Genomic DNA, 20,214 nt, shown 5'->3' with positions numbered 1-20,214 from the left:
TGCCAATGATTCCTTCCACTCAAAGGCCTCAAAGGGTGATTTACTTTTAGACTTTCACTCATCCAAGAGAAAGATGACTTCTGTCCATCCCTTCCCTCACCTGATTGAGTTTAAACCCATACCATGTATCTCCTTGAAGATGAGCTGAGGGTTGTTTTAGAGAAGAAACATCAGTTAGTATCAAAGCCTCCTCATGACTCTTTGGAGGACACATTTCAATACCAACAGAGCTATTAGAGTTGATAGTACATGCTTTGTTCAATTTGCTCATACTGGCCATGAAATTACTAAAATGTAGTTTGTCAGTATGATTCATACATCAGAACACACACAAATTGGGGTCTTTGCAGCCAATTTATTTAATCAGATAAAGCTATGGGGAAAAAAATAATAATCTTAAGCGGCAGATTTCCAGTTCTTCTGTTTCTATAATGAGAATGTGGAAGTGCCTACACTCTTGAAAATAGCACAAGGACATCAGATATAGGAAAAGGTTTATTATAATTCAGTTCCACATTATTTTTTCATGTCTATAATAAGCGATACCAGCTAAGACCATGGCTTCTTGTCCTGGTTTCAGCTGGGATAGAGTTAGTTTTCTTCTTAGTAGCTAGTACAGTGCTGTGTTTTGGCTGTGATGTGAGAACACTGTTGACAGGGCACTGATGTTGTTAGTTGTTGCTGGTTGATGTTTATACTAAACTAAGGACTTTCTGGTTCCTTGGGCCCTGCCAGTGAGAGGGCTGGTGGGGCATGGAAAATTGGAAGGGAGCACAGCCAGGACAGATGACCCCAACTGACCAAAGAGGTATTCCATAGCATATGGTGTCATGCTGAGTATAAAAATTGGGGGAAGAAGAAGGGGGGCACAGCTGACATTATGGCGTTTGTCTTCCCGAGTAACCGTTAACGTGTGATGCAGCCCAGCTTTCCTGGGGATGGCTGCACACCTGCCTGCCCATGGGAAGTGGTGAGTGAATTCCTTGTTTTGCTTCACCTATTACATTGTTCTTATCTAAACCCTTGAGTTTTACCTTCCTTTCTGATCCTCCTCCCCATCCCTCTAGATGAGGGGGAGTGAGCAAGCGGCTGCGTGGGGCTTGGTTGCCGGCCAGGGTTAAACCACGACACTTCTGCAAGGATTTCTCACCAAAAAGAAAGAATTCATGCCTGTACTTCTCCCTTCCCCACATATGTAAACTTTTAATCCCATGCAAAATTATTCTCCAATCATACAATCATACTAATGCCCATGAACCAATGCCGCTAATGAATCTCCAGCTGCAAGCATGCACATATATACACACACTGAAGTTTTCTCTATCACCACACCAGATCCAATCCTTGTTTAAGTATTACAGTATATACACCTGATAATTTCTGAAGGTGTTATTTTAATAAGTGAACTATATAGCACTGTAAACAGACAAGTTCAAAACTAAAACTGTTTCTGAACCGTTATTTCCATGTCTTTTTAATCTATACTACAGTAACATTGGCAAGTTTCATTTCAAACTGATACATGTATCTTTTTCTCTTCCTTATAAGTAATTTCAGAGATTTACTTTTTTCTAGCCATGACTCGGAGAGGTGAAGGATAAACTTTTCCCACTTTAAAAAAAAAAAAAAGGTTAATGTAGGGAAATATTTAGATAAGTAACATGCCAGGTAAAAATACTTTTCCAACAGTTAATTTTTATTGTAATTCAGCTTCTCCATTACAATGCAGAGAAAGACCTAGTATTTAGCCCAGCAGCCTATATGCAAAGATACATGCTAACTATTATGAACATATGTGAAAATATTCCGTTGGAGAGGGGAGTCACTTACTTGATGGTCCATGAGAGTCTCTGTTATCACCATGATGCTGTGTACACATACAATTGAAGAATGAAGAACAGCAAACATAAAAATCCAGGCCAGGAAGAAGCAAGTGCACAAAAGCAGCAGCAGCGGGAAAGAAGGACAATGAAAACAGTGTTAGTTCATAACTAAAATACAACATGCACCTCAATACCAAAGGTAAGACTTCAACAGACTTAGCAATTCAGAAAAGTTGAAGCAAAAAACCTGACAAATCTGCTTATAGAGAAGCCATTATTAGAAGCCATCATCACATATGGTTAGTAAACAGCAGCTGCCCCAACTGGTAATTCTGAGTAGAACCTCTCCATCAGCAATTTAGTGCTCACATGACTAGATACACATTGTATTTAAAGAAATTTTTAGTTGGAATGTTTTCAGAAGACTAAAGCTCTGAAGAAAGCTGAAATAACACAATTTTTTTTCCCAAAACTGCTCCACTTTCAGACAGGTGTTTTGGAAAGCAAAAACTTCTAAGCCATCAGTAATGTGCAAGCACCCACTAATGCCAGATCCAAACCTAATTGCTTTATGCACATAAACATGAACTTAGAAGACAGATTCAGTTCATCTACAAACAGAGGTAACATTTTAAATTGCTTAGGATGCAAGATAAACAGTGCAGTTTTAAATGTAAGAGGGCATTTTATATTAAAGTATTTCCAAAGAATCAAGTTGTATAAAAAAAATTATTTGTCCCACTGAATGCATCAAACATAGGCACTACAGAAGAGTAATTACACCGTAATAGCCTGTGCTCTTTTTGACATTTGATCTGGAATCTTTTATAAATCATTGCTACCCAAGGCCACACTGGGGCTAAGATCCCACTGTGCTTAGCTATGTACAGATGTAAGGCAAGTTCCATCTGTGTCTTAAAGGTTTTAATGTGTTGGAAATCCACGAACAACAGAAAAGGAGGAGAAAACAAGCATACAGATCAGCACAAACATTTCCTCCTTAAAAATAAAATAAATCCAAACATGCTTTATCTTTTACATCCCAAACAAAATTCTGCTCCATAAAGGAGAGAAATCCTTGCTCTGCTTTGAAGAGGATCTAATCTTGCCTCTCTGTTATCAGGACCAAGCAGTAAGAAATGTAAAATAGAAAACTAAAAATCTTAGCAAGCAGGAGTCTTGTCTTATACTCCTGATCTCAAAACATGGCTTTTTATCCCACACAGCTGCCTAGGGGTGTTAAATTGACACTGCAACGTGCAAATGTAAAGCACTGAGAATACAGCAACTGCAGTACACATCACTGGAAAGGCAAGGGAACCGTTCTTTCATACATTTGCACTTTCTGGAAAAGGACTTGATCAAATGAGAAGCTGAAATTAATAGTATGTGCACATGGTAAACAACCTTCTATCCCTGTCAGAGACTAAGTTTAGGTCAAAGAGTGAAACACTACTAAGCGAAACTCATGAATTTACCAGACAGGTTTAGGTACCAGTACATGAAATGCATTCAAGAATTCAACAGTTTTCAAGTCAAAGTGTTTCTTTTTAATGTACAGATAACACACTACAGCCTAGGAAACAATCTGTGTTTGGACTGAAGCTGTTATTATCCCGCAGTGGTTTTACATTCAAGAGAACAGCAACTGACAAGAAAGCAAGACAAAAGTCTGCAGTAACTGTACAGAGATCCAGGGATCGAGTGAAGGACTGGGCACGCCGCTATCAGCACCAGTCTGCTTTATTTTACACTAAGAGTTGGAAAGCAAGAGAAGAGAACTGGAAAATAAATTGTTACCAGACATAAAGGATCAGAAGTTTCTGCGACTCAGACAGCATGTTCACTCCCAGTGCGTACTTACATGTTGAAGAAACAGTGTGAAAAAGCACGGCAGCAAGTCCTGCCTCACTGCCTGCCTCTCAAGCAGCCTTGACCAAGATACAGCATGACACCAGAGCAGGGCAACCCGTCACCTGAGACGATGCATGGGCTTTTTATGTAAATATTTTAGCATTGCATGGTTAATCCTATGAACTGGTACAAACAGCTCCTATGCCAGAGGCTGAAACACAAGCCTGTCTAACTCTGTCCCTGATCTTCTCCAACAGACATTCTGTTTACACATCAAACTGTCTCCGTTGCTGGCCAACCCCCTCTCTTCATTAGAGCTATATGGGCCTGTGTGTTTACCTAAAACCTGCAGAATACATATTCCTAAATATTCATGCAAGATGTTAAGATACTGAAATTTTGGCCAGAAAGACCTCTTCATTTTCCAATAGCCTACTGTACCTCTATCGTCTGCACTGATGACTGGGGAGTCAAACCCCTAAGGGAACAAAACATGACAGTTTTACGCCCTCTCTGTCACCTCCCAGAATTTTTATTCTACATATACACAATTAAGAGAAAAGTACACTTATTTCCAGAGAGATAGCCTACCCTTATTTTCACATTTATTTAATTGATGAATCTAAGTCATCTACATACTACCGAACAAGTCCTTTGACAAGCGAGGTTCTCAACACTATGAGATTGATTTAGCTTCCACGCAGGCACATTTAAAAATGCTGCTACCAAAACATACGAAATGTAGCTCTCCTCCCCATAAAGTTTTAGATTAAGATTAAGGAATAAAGCCAGCAATATAAACCATCACATGAGACAGCAGCCATAACTCTGGTTCCATACAAAAGCAGCTCTGTGTTTCAGAACAGTGCTATTTTTAGACACTCATTTCTCAAATAAGCTTATAACAACTGCTGCTACACTTAAAATTATCTCTCTCAACTTGTCTTACAAAACAAAATCCTTTTCCTGTTGAAGATTAGGGTAAAAGCAAAAACATATGTAATGCTAGCATGTCTTAATCTTACACTACAAAAAAGATAAGTTTTTTTAAAAATACTTACTAGACCTACAATCTAAATCTACAGCTAAATTCTTAATAGAGTTTAAATGCACGTTTTAAAGCCAAGTTAAGAGTTTTAACTCTGCTGAAGACAGACTTTTCCTGAAGGCAGCCTCTAATATATGTCAACCACTAATAATAATCACATTAAATTCAGGAGTACTAACCCAACTTGCAGAGGTGATAAGTAAAAAGGATCTCTGTTCTATGCTGCTGATGTATTTAAATAGAAGGACTGACCATGTAAGTTTTACCAAAGGCAGCATATTATGTTTTGGTAAAAATTAGAGCAGACTAGAAAGCTTCCTAAAGAAAAAAATCACTTAGAAAAAAATGGTTTAGAATATTACATGGGAACGTTTGGTGTAAATTCTGGGCCAGTGAGGTCTGTTTAAATTAAAGGACTATTTTACAGAAAAATTGGCAAAACCTGCTCTCAAACAAGAACTCAAACCAAAGCATCTAGTATTTTGCATTGCTTTAATGGTGCCAGATTACAGATAGTTTGCTGAGCTGTCATAACATTTGTGTCCAGATTCAAGGACATATCAAACTAATTATTAGACAGGAAAAACATTCATGTAATACTTTTCTCCCTAGATTGATTCTGGAAAGAAAAGCCCGCAGTATTAAGTTCTGTGATCTCCTCCTCTTTCTTCTGCACACAAGCCAAAAAATACATTAGAAAGCTGACACCTCTAAATAGGGCTTTTTTAGGTACCTTCTAGAAACTCCCCAAAGGACTTAAACCGTGTAGCAAGATGTTGATCGGTATTTTTCATGCATGTTTACAACTCATGTATTTCATAGGTTTTAATTAGACAAATGGAACTCTGAAAAAAAAATATTAGGTTGCAGCTAAAAGTCTGGAATATAGAAAAATCTGAAACTTAACCCTTCAAAAATTTTAAAATTCTAGTGTGTCAGGATTTGCACATACCCAAGGTCTTACAAATTACTGAGTACAATTTCTCTTAAAATATATGCTTTTAATTTTTAATATTTCGTTATCAATCTTTTACTATGGTATACGCCAGAACAAGTATATTAGACTCCCAGATAAGCTTTCAAAAATATTTTTAATAGCTGTAGTGCAACACACAAAACTTCACATTGTAACGGCAATTAAGATGGACTACTACTACCTGACTAGATGGTACTTTGATAAGAAATGCTTAGAGTAGCAAATCATAGTATAACGTCAGTTAAAAAACAAAACAAAACACTTCAGGTGCCTAAGCACACAGGATGAAAGGCAAACCTATCCTTACACTTACCGTTTCCTTCCTGTGCTTTATACAAAAAGCACAGAAGGGTTCATAAAACATCTAAAGCCTCGTTTTAAGATACTGTCTTAAAATCATGCTATTGCGAAGGCATGTGACAAAAAGAAAACTATTTCAAGTTAAAGTTTTTTGTAAACTGGTATAATGTGTTTATTTAAAAAAAAACAAGGAGCACAGCAACTGAATTGACAGGATTTAAAAAAAAAGACAAAATATCCTGCTGCACAGGTGACGGTAGTATGACTCATAGTATGTTGCACCTGGGATATATATGCATTGGTCCTGCAACAATTGATTTGCTTATTACAGGAAAAAAAAGCCAAGGATTTTCTTAATGCACTGCAAAATAGCTTGCCTCCAAATTAATCACTTAAGATAAAAACAGTAATAAAACACTTGATCAAATTAATAGCTCCATGTAGTAGTTGAACCATCACAACTAAAGTTTGTCAGTAATGAGGTGTTAAACTACAGCTTCACCTCAGTTATGGAAAAAACATCCTCTTTTGCCTTTGGGAGGCAGTGCTTTGTAGCAGAAAGCAGCTTTGGAAACTAAAAAAACATTTCCTGCTTCAGCTATCAGACTGCTTCCACATAACAGCTTGTGGAAGAATTAAATTCATAAATAACTTCAACATTATGATGATAGTCAATTAACTGTCATAGTTCCCACTAGCCTTTCCTGGTTTTAGATTGTGCTTAGAAAGAAAGAACTAGTATTTTCACCTAGCCCAGAAATTTTATAATTGGCAGATTACCAACTCTTACACCTGAAATAACTCTGACTATATTATCACTACTACTACCTTTTCTGCTCCTCATTCTACCAAGAAATACATTATTTTTTCTTTTGTCCATAGTCACCAACTAGTAAAGTGCCAATTATTAAGACTGAGAGGAGTACCTTTTTCTTTTGGGACTCTTATAAGCACCAAGGATCAAATCGAAGAACTAAATGTTCCTTGACATCCAGCCCTCTTGCCATAAGGGTCTAGTAAATTATGGGTGATAATACATGATATTCCAAATGCATTCACCAGAAAAGTATCGATTCAAACCAAACTAGAACAGATTCAAGCCATTTAACCCACTCCCTGAAAAAGCATCTTCATGTTCATATGATTACATGAAGCCACATTTGAGCTACTCACTGAATTTCTATCAAGTTCCCCATCAACTGGAACGGTCTCCATGCTGAAAGGGCCTGTTGTCTGTCTCCGTCAATTAGATTTCTTCCATCCTGCTACTCGAGATCCTGGAGGAGGAAAGAAAAATGTAATTCAACTGCAATAGCTGAAATCCACTAAAGAGCTACACTCTCTCTCCCCAGTGTTTTAAGAGAGTAAACAGTCTCCTAGTGTAAACTGCACATTACGGTTCCTTGCAAGCATGCACATTACCCATGAAAATCAACTTTTTAAGAATGGACAGGATAGTTTCAAATTAAATGGTCAAAACAAAAGCTACTCACAGAGGTAACTTTAATTTTACAAATAAGGAAGAGTTATGCTGGAAGAACACAAGCAGGGAACAAAACCCCAACCCCACAGTTTTTGCCCTGTGTTTCCCCTTGTTCCAGAGTCCCCAGCAGCACACCTCTCTCACCTCGCAGGCACGTGCACACAAGCTGTTTGGGTACATAAAAGCTGTTCTTGAGGAATCAGAGTTTAGGGTTTCCCAGCATAACTCCAGAAACAGCTATGTTTTGCTTTGTGGAACCAAGACACTGAAATTAAATCATTTGTGCAAGCCAGCACTCTGTGGCAGAGCGAGCACTCAGCTGGTGGTCACCCCACAAGGCCAGAATGCAATGCCTTGGCTCTCTAGACGTTTCTTTTTTTTTTTTTTCCTAGAGAATGAAAGCGACAATAAACCTTAGTTTCACACCATATTTGAAGTCACCGGTGAGTCAAGAGAACGGTCTGGAATCAAGCAAAACTCAGCAGAAAAAACACCCCTTAATCATTCATACATTGAGTGGGTTTCAGGAGGGGAACAGACCAGAATGGGATGCCCACAGAGATGTCTGTCTCCAGTCCACTGTTCTGCTTCTCTCCCCAAGGCCCTGATCAGCAAAGGACACGAGCAAGATGAGAAGGCTGTAAGCTGACCTGTTCAAAACAGTAAAGCCACTATCCCACAGGGAAAAAAATCCTGCAGTCCCACCCTCCACGGAGCCATACTCACACTGCCCTTCCCTCCAGCCAGAGCAAGTGCTTGGTCAGACATTAGCCCAAGGACTTTTTTTTTTTTTTTTCTTTCTTTCTTTTTGTCTCGGGTGGAGTGACTGCGCAGGAAGCAGCTAAATTACCAACCCGATTGCTAAACCAACACTTGAGTAAGAGCAGCGGTAGCATGGTGATGGTGACTGTTTTTTAAATCTACAATGGTAGCATATTGTGGTTAAGGTATACATCAAGCTATGGCTTCAGCTCAAGCTTTAGTAGAAACATTAACTGAGGACATAGGGGCAAGAAGGTGGAGGTGGGGGGAGGCATCACAGCCGCTCCAGGGAGCCTGAGGAGCACTCTGGGTGCAGGAGGATAGGAGATGGGCAAGCAGAGGACCAGGTGAACACACAACAAAATCCTGTGGTTCAGAGCTTGCCTCAGGAAATACACACTCATAAAAAAAAAAAATCTCACTATAAAGAACAACCATTTGTTCAACTGCTTTCAATGTTTTTTATTATCATAATTTGGGGGGTTGTATTATATAAAGCACATTTGAATTAAAAATCCCTTAGGAAGAACATACGGTATTAACACACTACAGCAAGTTACCATAACATATACCACTGAAACACAAAAGGAAGCATTAATAGAAAGTTTAACAAAAAGACTGTGTGCTAAAGAAACTACAAAGTTTATAGTTCCCTATGACTCAGTCAAAGAACCGACGAGGATTTTACTCAAATACTTGAGTAATTACAGAGGTGGAACGTAACTGGGAAGCATATGGCTAGATGTTTCATGTAAATTAGAAATAGTAGACACCTAAAGGGAGATGACTACGAGTGATTAATTTGCATTAATAAAATGAAAGATGGCATTACCACAGAAAGAAGAATTCACCCCAGCAGCTCTGTTTCCCAGGGCAGCAGGCACTGCAACACACACCTTCCATACACCAGCAGAGAGATGCACAGCTGAGTAGTAAGTACTGGAGGCTGCTCGTTGTCATCTCTTCCTCACACACCCCTTCTCCCATTTTGGGTTCTATGATTAGCAGGCAATTTAGCAACACCAGGCTGCATACATATTCAATTTACGGAAATACTGAACTCAAACAGAACAAAAAGTCAGTGGCATTGCCAACTATACACTGATATTTAGAGCAGTTAGCCAGCTTTTGTAGTTATACAATGTAACCATACTCAAGTTATCAAAATAAACAGGTCTTTCCTGACAGTAGAAATGTTCGCCCTAAAAGTGTTTTAAACCCATCTCTATTTTTAACAGACATTTTTAAACTCTTAATTTTTATTGTCAACACTCCTCGTGTACTCTCCTCCTCCAATTGTTCATGTGACCACAGCCACTACAGCCTTCCTTATCTCAGACTCAAGAGTAGTATCTTCAGACAGGTAACCTAATTTGTAATTCTTAGCAATCACGGTTGCTCATGGTCCCCAGGAAACTCATCATCTGGCAGGTCCCAACAACTGCAGAGAAGTTATCTGGGAAAGGGAGGGAGAAAATTCTGCCTGCTCACGTTCGAACAGACATGCAGAGTAGAGCAGGTGCAGAAATGGTTAAGAACTACCTTCCCCCATGTTGTTTAGATTATGAGTAGACAGCCAGCTTGGCTTATTTTTCTTGGCAAAAGGAAGGCTGAAAGTGAACAATATTGTTTCTGCAATATGCCAAAATAAATACCTAGGGAAGAAAAGGGATCTCTCAGCAAAAGGATACTGCCAAAAAGTCATATAAGTATGAACTTGGAGAACAGATTTGCTTGTGTAATTTTCAAATTACAGAATGCTTCCAATCATCTGAGCCCTAATGCTTTGAAACAACTTTCCTATCAATATAGGGAAAAAGAATTTAGTTATTTGTAAATGCAGCCAGGTTATTATGAGGTGTGTTTCCACAAACAAGCAAGCAAGCTCTATTATGCTTTAGCCAATCTAACCATTAGATTTGAAGACACAACTCCAAATTTAAATCTCCATCTTTTTAGCTTTTAGGGGACATTTATGACATGCCCCTACTGCTCTTTCCATGTTCACAAGTGTTTCCAGTTTGGTTGGTTTGAGGCTTTAATTAACAGATGTTCCTACTTCAGAATCACAACCCTTAAGAGCTTAAATGTTCAGAAGGGAACACACAAACTGAAATTATTTGAAAAGAATTACATGATGGCATCCTAGCTAATCACCTATGTTTCTTTTATCGACAACAGATACAAACTGGCACTTAGGTGCTCATTTTAAAGCAGCTGTAGCAACTGAACAAATCATGCCACAAAATAAGCTCCTTCTCTCCAACTGTGAAGAAGATCTACAGTGATTAGCTCAGAAGCATATATTTAAAGCAGAAGGGAAATGCATCCCACTTAACACTTGTATTTCATCTTAATTTATTTTAACAGATTGCTTCAGCCATTGATAGTTTTTGTAACAATCTGATTTTCAGTTAGTTGCACCTTGAGAATAAGAAAACCCTGCTTGGGTCTCCCATGGAAGCAAAGGACAACATGTATCAATGAAAGCTACTGCTTTGCATGAACAGGATCTTTTCCAACTCCCTACGCACATGCACACTCAAGTATCTTAGGCGAGTTCTTACCTCTTCACAACTCCCAACCACTACAACAAAATATATCTCAAAAGCCATAAAAGTATGCCTCAGTACTAGAAAGTTACATGACATTCTCTTAAGTATAGTTACACAGGTCACAGAACAAATGCAGCGCAAGTCAGGTGCCTTGGCTGTGTCAGAAGTCTGCGGCACAAGCCTTCGTTCACAGCTTCACAGGTCGGTGAAGTGGATATGGCAATTTTCTGTATTGACTTGTTCCATATGTTAACCAGATTATACGAGTTTTTATTGCAGGTATATGTTCATTTAACTGAATAAAGGGGTTATTAGGAAAGACAAGCCCTTTTTTTCCTTCAGCATAACAAAAGCTCCTCACCAAATATGTAACTTGTTCCAGGCATATTAGAGTTTAGACCTGACTCAATGGCAGTAATACCCTACCAGAGGTGCGTTTCTGACATTAAAAACATAAATGAATTTACAAAAATATTTTCTTCTTCCCCTTTGCCCACAGAAGATCGGCTTTGGTTCAAACATTTCACTAAATTTGGAGAATTTGCCTGATCTCATGGCTGAGATGCTTGCTATGCTACCACCTTTATCCTCACTGCTCCACCCCCCCGCCCCCCCCTACCCCCCCATGAGTTCCTAAATTTCAGCCAAGGTGCAGTCACAAACTGAAAGTGGTAGAGATGACCCCGAATCAATACATTTTCTGTCTAATCAGAAGGCTAAATTACTTGAACACCTGCATACTGTATTATACAGGCAGATTTTAGCCTTCTCCCTAAGTACTATCACCAACAGTCCTTAGATAAGGCATTCGCACTGTGATACTGTTTTGTGATCTGTTACAGCATCAGTGTACCCTCTTACACATCAGCGTCATACCTCATAGGCATGGTACAGCCTCACCTGTGACCTGCGTCAAGTGCACGGTGAAATGGCCACTGCATGCTGATCCAGCCTTTCCGAAGGAGAACTGTTCTGCAGGGTTCTGACCTCCCAACTGACCTGCTAAGTTCTGCTGGATGCTCGTTTTCTTTGCTTAAGGCCTAAAATAAGTTAACGCACTTAAATTTCTCAAGTTGGGTATCAAATAAGAGTATATTGTAAATTTCTTTAAGATGACACAGGCATAATACATTCACTTCCAACATCAATGCTGCAGCAAGCATGGGTGAGGCACACTCGGAGAAGAGAAACCTAGTTGTTTATGTTGGCATCAAGAAGGGTCAAAATTCACCTAGGTCCTTGCTGGAAAGCAGAGTCACAACAGTACCAGAGAACTGCTGTTCCACAGGGAATCATGGGATGCATGAGTTATGAAGGGACCTCTGGAGGTCATCTCGTCCAAACCCCCTTTCGTGGGAGGGCATCTAGGCGGCTTTTGAAGATCTTCAAGGATGAGGACACCACAACCTCCCTGGGCAACCTATGCCCGTGTTCGGCCACCCTCACAGTAAATAAGTGTTTCTTGATGTTGAAAGGGAACCTCCTGTGTTTCAGTTTGTGCCCATTGCCTCCTGTCCTACTGCTAGGCACAACTGGAAAGAGCCTGGCTCTGTCACTTTAAGCCTTCCCTTCAGGTACAACGTACACACACTGATGAGACCCCCTCCACGCCTTCTCTTCTCCTGGCTAAACAGTCCCAGCTCTCTCAGCCTTCCTTCATATCAGAGATGACCCAGCCCCTTGATCATCTTTGTAGCCCTTCACCGGACTCTTGCCGGTATGTCCATGTCTCTCTTGTACTGGGGAGCCCAGAACTGGACCCAGAACTCAAAGTGTGGCCTCACCAGTGCTGAGTAGAGGTGGAGGATCATTACCCTTGACCTGCTGCCAATGCTTTGTCTAATGCATACAAGGATACCATTCATTATCTTTGTGGCAGGGGCACATTGCTGCTTCCTGTCCAACTTGCTAACCATCAGGATCACCAGGTGACACCTAGGTAAGCAGAACTCAGGTGTGGTTATCAGTACATTCAGTTTAGTCAAGTCCACAAGGAAGTTTAAGGTAATACTCTTGAGAAAGGTATCTAAGTGCTAAAAAAAAAAAAAAAAAAAAAAGGAACAACAAGCTTCATAAAAATTAAGAGCTGATAGAAATAGGATTAGTCTTAAGAGATTAAAAGAAATCTACATTCTAAATGTAACTAAGGTGATCAAACCAAGACTCTCAACTAATCTAAGTGTCACTCAGCAACCATAGTAGGGTGCAAGCACTTCCACTTCGCTGCAGGGGAGCAGCAGTAGCGCAGAAGGTAATAAAGGTACATGTTTTCCTTACAAGGCTCTTTGAATCCAGCGCGGCACAGGAAGGCCAGTCCCCTGGCTGGAGTGCAAGGCCACAGATTGTGCCTCTCAGTTAATGAGTACACGCACCAAGTACACTTCATCAACAAGCTACAGATCAGGCCAGCTTCTTGCACATGACACAATGTCACTGCATGCCAAGGACCCTGTGTTTGTTGAGACCAGTTCCAAGAAGCAGAAACTGAAGCTGAGTTACTGGTAAAAATGGAGTGGGGCCAACAAGGTCAAACGATTCAGCAAAAGATCTGGTAAACAAAGAAATCACAAGTTTCCCTCAACTCTCAAACTAAGCATCTTACAGACACTAACAAGAACTTGGAGAAACTGGGAAGAGGTTTTATTCTGCAATTCTAGAAGAGAAATTTGAGAGCTGAGTAAATCTCTAGGTTCAATTCCTTCTACTGTGAAAGTCAGGCCAAACAGGAGAGCTTCACAAAAACAGTAGTAATATAGAAGAGGTCACAGATCACAAACTGTACGGTCAAGTTAACTCTGAATTGCAATGTTTGAATGCTCAAAAGCCTGCTACAAGTATAACCACACCAGATTCAAAAATGACTTCACACATGTCCCCTGAGTATACTGTGATCTCTTGATGCTACCAGCCACTAAATCCACCCTTATGAAACACTTCCTTCCACCCTAAGTTTCATCACCTGCCTTCTCATTTCCTGACTAAACAGTTCATGTGCAAAGAAAGCTGTTTCCTCTGTTTTCGTATTGCTGTTTTCAGAAGGGCGTGGGGGGACACCAAGCCACCAAAAAAATAACCCCAGGAAAGTTGAAGCACATAAGAACAGACTTGAAAACATCTCTCACCTAGTAAAAACTTGGAAACTAGAAGCATAACTTAAATAACCTCAGCTATCTTTTGAGTGATAGATGGCAATGAATGCCAAGAAGAATATAGCAAACTTCTGAATACCCACTGCAACTTTAATAATTACTACCTTAAACAGGTGTCCCATAGAAAAAATTGTCTTGATTAAAATGAAGGCATATAGAACTGATGGTAAGAGTCACCTCCAAGTACTAAAACCCAACATCCTCTACAAAACCTAGAGTCCCAAGTGTTCTGGAGCCCTCTGGCCACTGAAATGAGCTTCGAAGCTCCCCAACATGTCCCAGTCTTCATAATGTGTATTTTGCAAGGCTGTTCCCACGATTCAAATCAGCTGTTGCTCTTAAAGGTAAAAATTCCTGTTTCTTCACCTAAAGGTGTCCAGCTACCTGGAGCATTATCCACTTGGCCTCCACAGGCCATCTAGCTTTTGAGCATAAGCACAAGAAAGGCAATAAAACATTATTATTTTTTTTTGCATTTAAGCTTGAACCAGAGAGAACCTATGAAGCGTCACAAAATATTCAGAAGATACTTTCTTTCTTTGTTGTGATAAAGTAGGGAAAGATTTAATCAAACCTTACATCACCAGATCTAGCATTTTAGTTTTACATTTCAAGATGCTGTTATATCAACCAGCAAAATTACCAAGTGGACGCCAAACAAATGTTACAGAACCTTATACAAGGTTAACCTGGTCAATGATGCCTTTGAAGAAATAAAAAGATGCACTCAGAGTAAGTGGTTAGATGCATTGCAAACTGTTTTCCTTTCACAACTCTGCCGTGCAACTTAAAGGTACATTCAGTATTTGGGCCTTGCGTTTTTCCTGACAAGCTAAAAAGGGTTTAAGAAAGCAACATGACCATTTAATAATTTAAAGTCAAGGGATCCTGCCTTTCTTCTAACAGCATTAGAAATTTTCTTCCACAGCTGTAAAGGTACTACTAATAGCCTCACACACACACACCTCTTTTATCTAGTCAACACATGTTCATCTAGAGGTTTTGCATTAGAAGCAAAGATGCTCCTATTGATATCTCAGAGTAAAAAAAAAAGTTGTTCTGCACTGTGATGAGAGACTAGCTGGTACTCCCTGTGGTTTCTTATCTCTCATTTTGGCAGCTGTATGAAGTTGCAGTGTGACACGCTCTAGACACAGCTGAAGGGAGTTAAGAGATCACTAGTCCTCCACACCTGGTCCTTGCCACCTCTTGCTGTACTGCAGCTGCTGCATTTCTGACCTGCCCACAGACCTGTCTCTGCAGATGCTCCCTAACCCTCTTCCATCAAGAGGAAACCCCACTATTGCAAATTCTTTTAACAGACACTCTCAAAACACAGATCATTTAAACTGAGCTAGGTCATGGGACTTCGCAACTTGCCTTTCTGCTTGCAGGTCTGGCATGGCAGTGGTAAAAAACAGCTGAGGGCCCCCCTCTTAACCCACCCCCCATTCCAACCATAATAGCCTGTGTAAAGCATGGACTATGTCTACAGCTACTGACTCACCCAACACAGACTGGAAACTACTGCAGGAAATGATGGGAGTCAAGCCAAGTCAAAAGGAAAAGCAATGTTTTTGTTAAAAGTTTTTCTGAAATGAAAAAGTAAGATAAGTCAGCACAGATGTTTCCACACACAAGATGGATAGGTGGCAGAACAAGTCCTTCCATTTCTGATGCCGCAGTGGAATCAGTTGCCATCCTGAGGAACAAGATAGATCTGGATTTCCTCTGTAAGGAACTTTCCAAAACAAAATCTAACTTTGTGTTTCCTAAAAGGAACATTTCTCTCTTTTCCCCTTGACAGACATTACTGTTAAATACAGAGTCAAAGCATTAAAAAGGAAGGAAAAAAAAAAAAAAGGATAGTTACTATTTCAAGCCTATGAAGAACACTAAGCATATAAGAACTCATTCATTGTGCTGAAAAAGCCTCAATAAGGGGATGCTGAAGGTCTACTTTAATACTACACATCATGCAGAATACTACCTTCAGTGGTGGAACCCTCTAAACATCTTGGTTATAATGTGATCATACAAAAAGTTTTTAAGTCTCATGTGCAGGTCAAGAATACAATTGACTTTGTAAGGAATAAAGTTTCACAGAGCTATTCTGAGATTATATATAAAGTGATTGCAAGTAATCATACTATTGCAGATCAGTGAATTACTAACTGCCAGATGAATGACATGTGACTAGATGAGTGCTCTTTACCTATTGCAAATAAAGTAAAAAGCTAGCTTAAACTACTGTAAAGTTTCTGCATCTCAGAATCTGCAGTGATCTTGCTTGGACAAATACGCATCATCATACAGGCAGTTCATTGCCACATCAAAAGCTACTGCACCTGACTTTCTACATCGCTTCTCTCTGAGCTGACTTAAGTAAATATTTAATAATAATTTAATAATAACAAAAATAAGCAAGATTCCAGCTTGTCACAATTTCAGAGTATGTACCTGGTCAGACAGTCATTGTAAAACATTTTGCTTACTAGGAGTTTACAAACAATTTGCAGTTTTAATATGAACACCAAGCAACTATCTGGGGCATTAGAGCATGTATTACTTGTGTTAAAATACCATTTATGTTTTAAAAGTCTCTGTTGCTGGGGGATAGACAAGAACATTTTTCCAAGGCTGTGTCCAAAAGACTACACAATCATCTGCTTGAGGAAAGCCACTCACTTTTCTCACCTACAGTCTCTCCCTCATGTTTGCAGGAGTTACAGACACCTGGACAAACAGGATGACTGTCCTCAAAAGTGATCAAATCTTTCTCAGTATGTTCCTTGACAACAGACACAGACCCAAAGCAACTAAAGCAAATTCAAATAACCACATTCATGCCTATATGTACCCTCTGAAAAAAACACCACCCCCAAAAAAAAAAACCAAAACCCATACACCTTCAAAAAATCAGAAACGTGTAAGGAGGTGACTGTAAGTGACCTACAGTATCAGATCTTTGGTATCACATGAGGTTCCACCACAGCCTTCCCAGAAATTACAATAACTAACCAAAGCAGATACCAATCTTTACTTTTCTTAGTGTATCTCAAAGCTCAACCAGTAACTGTCAGTGTTTGACTGTAAGCTCCCTGAAGTACAAGCTATCCTTTTGTTCTGTATTTGTATGCTATCAAGTTCAATTTGATCCAAATGTGACTAGGGTTCTCAAATTCAAAGCAATGTAAGCAGTTACTGTTAAATAAAGAGTTGAAGGGAAAGAGAATCATCTTAATGCACGTGTACAGCAAAAAAAACCCCAAAATTCATAAAATGAATAATATACCTCCAAAACTGAGTCAGTGCAAAGGACCCATTTTCCAAGTGGCAGTTCTACTAGGTTTTTAATCTTTCCTTTGCACTGTGCATTTTGCTGCTTCTCAGAACTAAAAAGGATGGCTAACTCATTTTAAAGAGGTGAAATACACCTTAAGAGCTCTTATAAATTTTCATACCTGTTGAAAGGACACTAAGTTTCATAAGGGTGGGGGAGGCACTTGGTTCTATGCACTACAAAAAAACCAAAAACCCAACAAACCACAACCTCAAAATATCATTTAGGTGACTCAGTAAGATCTACCCAAGAAAAACACAATGATTCAAATTCCAAGTGTGATGCCATTTAACTGCACTCATTTAGAAATAACAGGCTTCCCACAGGTATAACAGTGGCAATAGTTTTTTTGTTAGCGAGCATTGCTGAGGAATAGTATTAATGTGAAATGAATAAACCAGAACACCTTTCCTCATCCAGAGCTCCCACCCCTGTATCTACCAGTACAGAATCACTTTTCTATATGACGATGGCTTAGTTTCACCAAAGTAAGAACTGAGATAACCTCTCTGGTTCCTGCTAACGAGAACCATGAACACACTTCACAGGGGCTCAGCTAAGAGAGTAACTACAGTTCTAATTTCTGCTCTAACCTGAGATACATAAAATAGAAAAATCAATGCAAGTTCTAGGATTAAAAGCATGAAAGAAGACTTAAGCCTGACAAACAAGTCTCAGTCAAGCTGTGCTTAGCTGCAGTATAGGTATACTGTGTTTTAGAGGTTTTTTATGAAATGGACTTTCTGCAGGATTAAACATGGATATTTCAAACAGGAACCTAATGTTTATTCTCATGTACAATTTAGTTTTCTTGTCTTGGCAATAGTGTCTCTTCTTGATATTAAAATAGAGTTGATGACACAAGAGATGGCCTTCATTTGGATTTCTTTTGGCTAGTGCTATAAGGTAGTTGCCACAATTTCATGATACAGGATATCTGTGTGAGAATTTAAGAACAAAAGGTCAGAGAAGCCTAGTGCAATAGGAAAAACCCTAGAAATTCTAACTTAAAGTAGCAGCAGGTTCAAACAGGCAGCGATAGTATCTGGCTTACACATCATGGTTTATTAAAAAGATTTAGAAATTCTAATTCAGATTTCCATTGTTTATGCCAAGTTCAGGTGTTTGGGTTTTTTCACTTTACTGCTTGCCTAATTAAAATGAGCTGATAAACCTAACTTCTGGTTTTTTAGGTGTCAGTGCTATTCTACATGTTTGCAATTAGGATATTTCATTGTTGGTTTTTTTGGTTTTGGTTTTGTTTTGGGGGGGTGTATGTTTTTTGGTTTGAGAGTTTTTGGGTGGTATTTGGGGGGGAAGTGGAGTTTTCTTTGTTTTTTTCTTTGTTTTGTGGGGTTTTTTTTTAAGTCACAAACCATTTCAAACAGCTTTTGCTCAGGCTTAACAAGGAGCAGTGCTTTTAGCACCAAACGTCCAAGCTTATATTCTGAAGCTACTGAGTAACTGCTGATTAACTTTGATTTGGAACTGCTGCACGAGTCTCACATAGCTTTTAGTTTAACAGGATGAACCAATAGCATTTAAATAACATAACCTGATCCACATGAACTGTAAAATACTGTCACATTACAGACTTGGCAGATGACCTAGCACTAGACCTCTTGTTTCCCTACCCATTTCTATTCAACAAGTTACACATTCCTGCCTCACAACATTTCTTTGGATGGTGAGAAGCACCTGGCCTGCCACAACAAGCAGCTATGGAAGAGATACAAACATCATCAATTGACAACCTACCTACAGTCTGCAGCCTTCAAATCAGCTCATGATCACTGCCTAATCCAAGTTAGGCAACTGCTCACACTATTTGCAGCAATAAACAGGCAACTTATATAAAAAAATTTTGCAAGAGCTGAAAATAGAAGCCAAGCCTTTCACAGCTCAAAGCCAGCCCTCAAGCACAGGAGCTGAACATACTTGTTCCCAAAGCCATCCCATTTCTGAAGAGCAGAATGCTTTTTGCTCCTGGTACTGTAAAGAGACACCAATATTCTTTGTAGCAAGAACCACATATTATCAGGGTACATTTAATACTGTGGGGATCAATATAGAAGATATTAAATTCATTAAGCAGAACAGAAAGTACATGTCATGGTATACGTGTCATGGGATAATAGGGTTCTATTCTTTTGACAACCAGGGAGTGGTTGCAAGGTCACTTCATACAGCACAGCCAGGAAAACAAAGTCCTGACACTTCTTTGGAAGTTCCTAGAAATGCTTCAGAGAAGAAAAAAAACCCCTAGCATCCTGGACAGACAATTATTCCATTTGAGGCCAAAGAAATACTGAAAGAACAAGGCACCTTCTCCTGCCTTTCCCAAGTACTGGGAATTCTCTTTCCCTTAGAATGGGTTAACAGGGCCATCAGATCGCTTGAGCATGTGATTTAAGGTGAATGCTATCTTCTTAGCTGCTTAATCCCGCAGGACTGTGTGATACTAAGTTTTGAAGTCTGCTTCCCTACCACCCTCCATCCATCCCCTGACTACTCAAAGGAAATCAGAACTGGTGTGATGCAAGAGATGTTGTGCAGTTTGGGTGCTCACTGACAAACAGAAGACAGACATAAACATCTGGAAGGAAGGTTGCAATGCTTGTGGTTTTACCATAATTAATGGAAAGAATACTTCCAAGAGAGATTGTATTTAGTTTTTTGAAAGAGGAAAAACTATATCTTTCCATTCACAGCATTATCTCATTCCAATATTGTCACCAAAACTGACAAGAGTTATCAGTTTAATAGCATTTTATAGTTTACTTTCATATTTAAAATCAAACACAATACCAAGATAACGTGAGCTTAACTACCAAGATAATACTAGCATAGAGCAATTCAATACACTGTATCTCTGCCACAGCAGTTAACTACACCTGAAAGTATCACATTACACATTTTAT

General features: G+C 39.3%; 1 protein-coding gene across 5 annotated transcripts in view; it reads right to left on the bottom strand.

Annotated features, from left to right (window-relative positions):
• Positions 1-20,214, bottom strand: part of OSBPL8 (oxysterol binding protein like 8) — a 93,465-nt gene that overhangs the window by 55,564 nt on the left and 17,687 nt on the right. For 2 of the 5 annotated variants that reach the window (XM_037390102.1, XM_037390103.1), the window contains exons 2-3: positions 7,175-7,278; positions 1,831-1,867 (exon numbers count right to left, since the gene is read on the bottom strand). In XM_037390102.1, the coding sequence (XP_037245999.1) occupies positions 1,831-1,867; positions 7,175-7,216 (79 nt within the window). In that variant the 5' untranslated portion in view covers positions 7,217-7,278. Of the gene's footprint in view, positions 1-1,830; positions 1,868-3,687; positions 3,707-7,174; positions 7,279-20,214 lie in introns of those variants that run through there. The other 3 variants (XM_037390107.1, XM_037390106.1, XM_037390109.1) reach the window with 2 other exon arrangements.

The sequence above is a fragment of the Falco rusticolus genome, chromosome 5 (genome assembly GCF_015220075.1).
Source record: "Falco rusticolus isolate bFalRus1 chromosome 5, bFalRus1.pri, whole genome shotgun sequence".
NCBI classification, from domain to species: domain Eukaryota; kingdom Metazoa; phylum Chordata; class Aves; order Falconiformes; family Falconidae; genus Falco; species Falco rusticolus.
The sequence above is the reverse complement of the archived record's forward strand: the minus strand, read 5'-3'. Positions and strand labels throughout refer to the sequence as shown.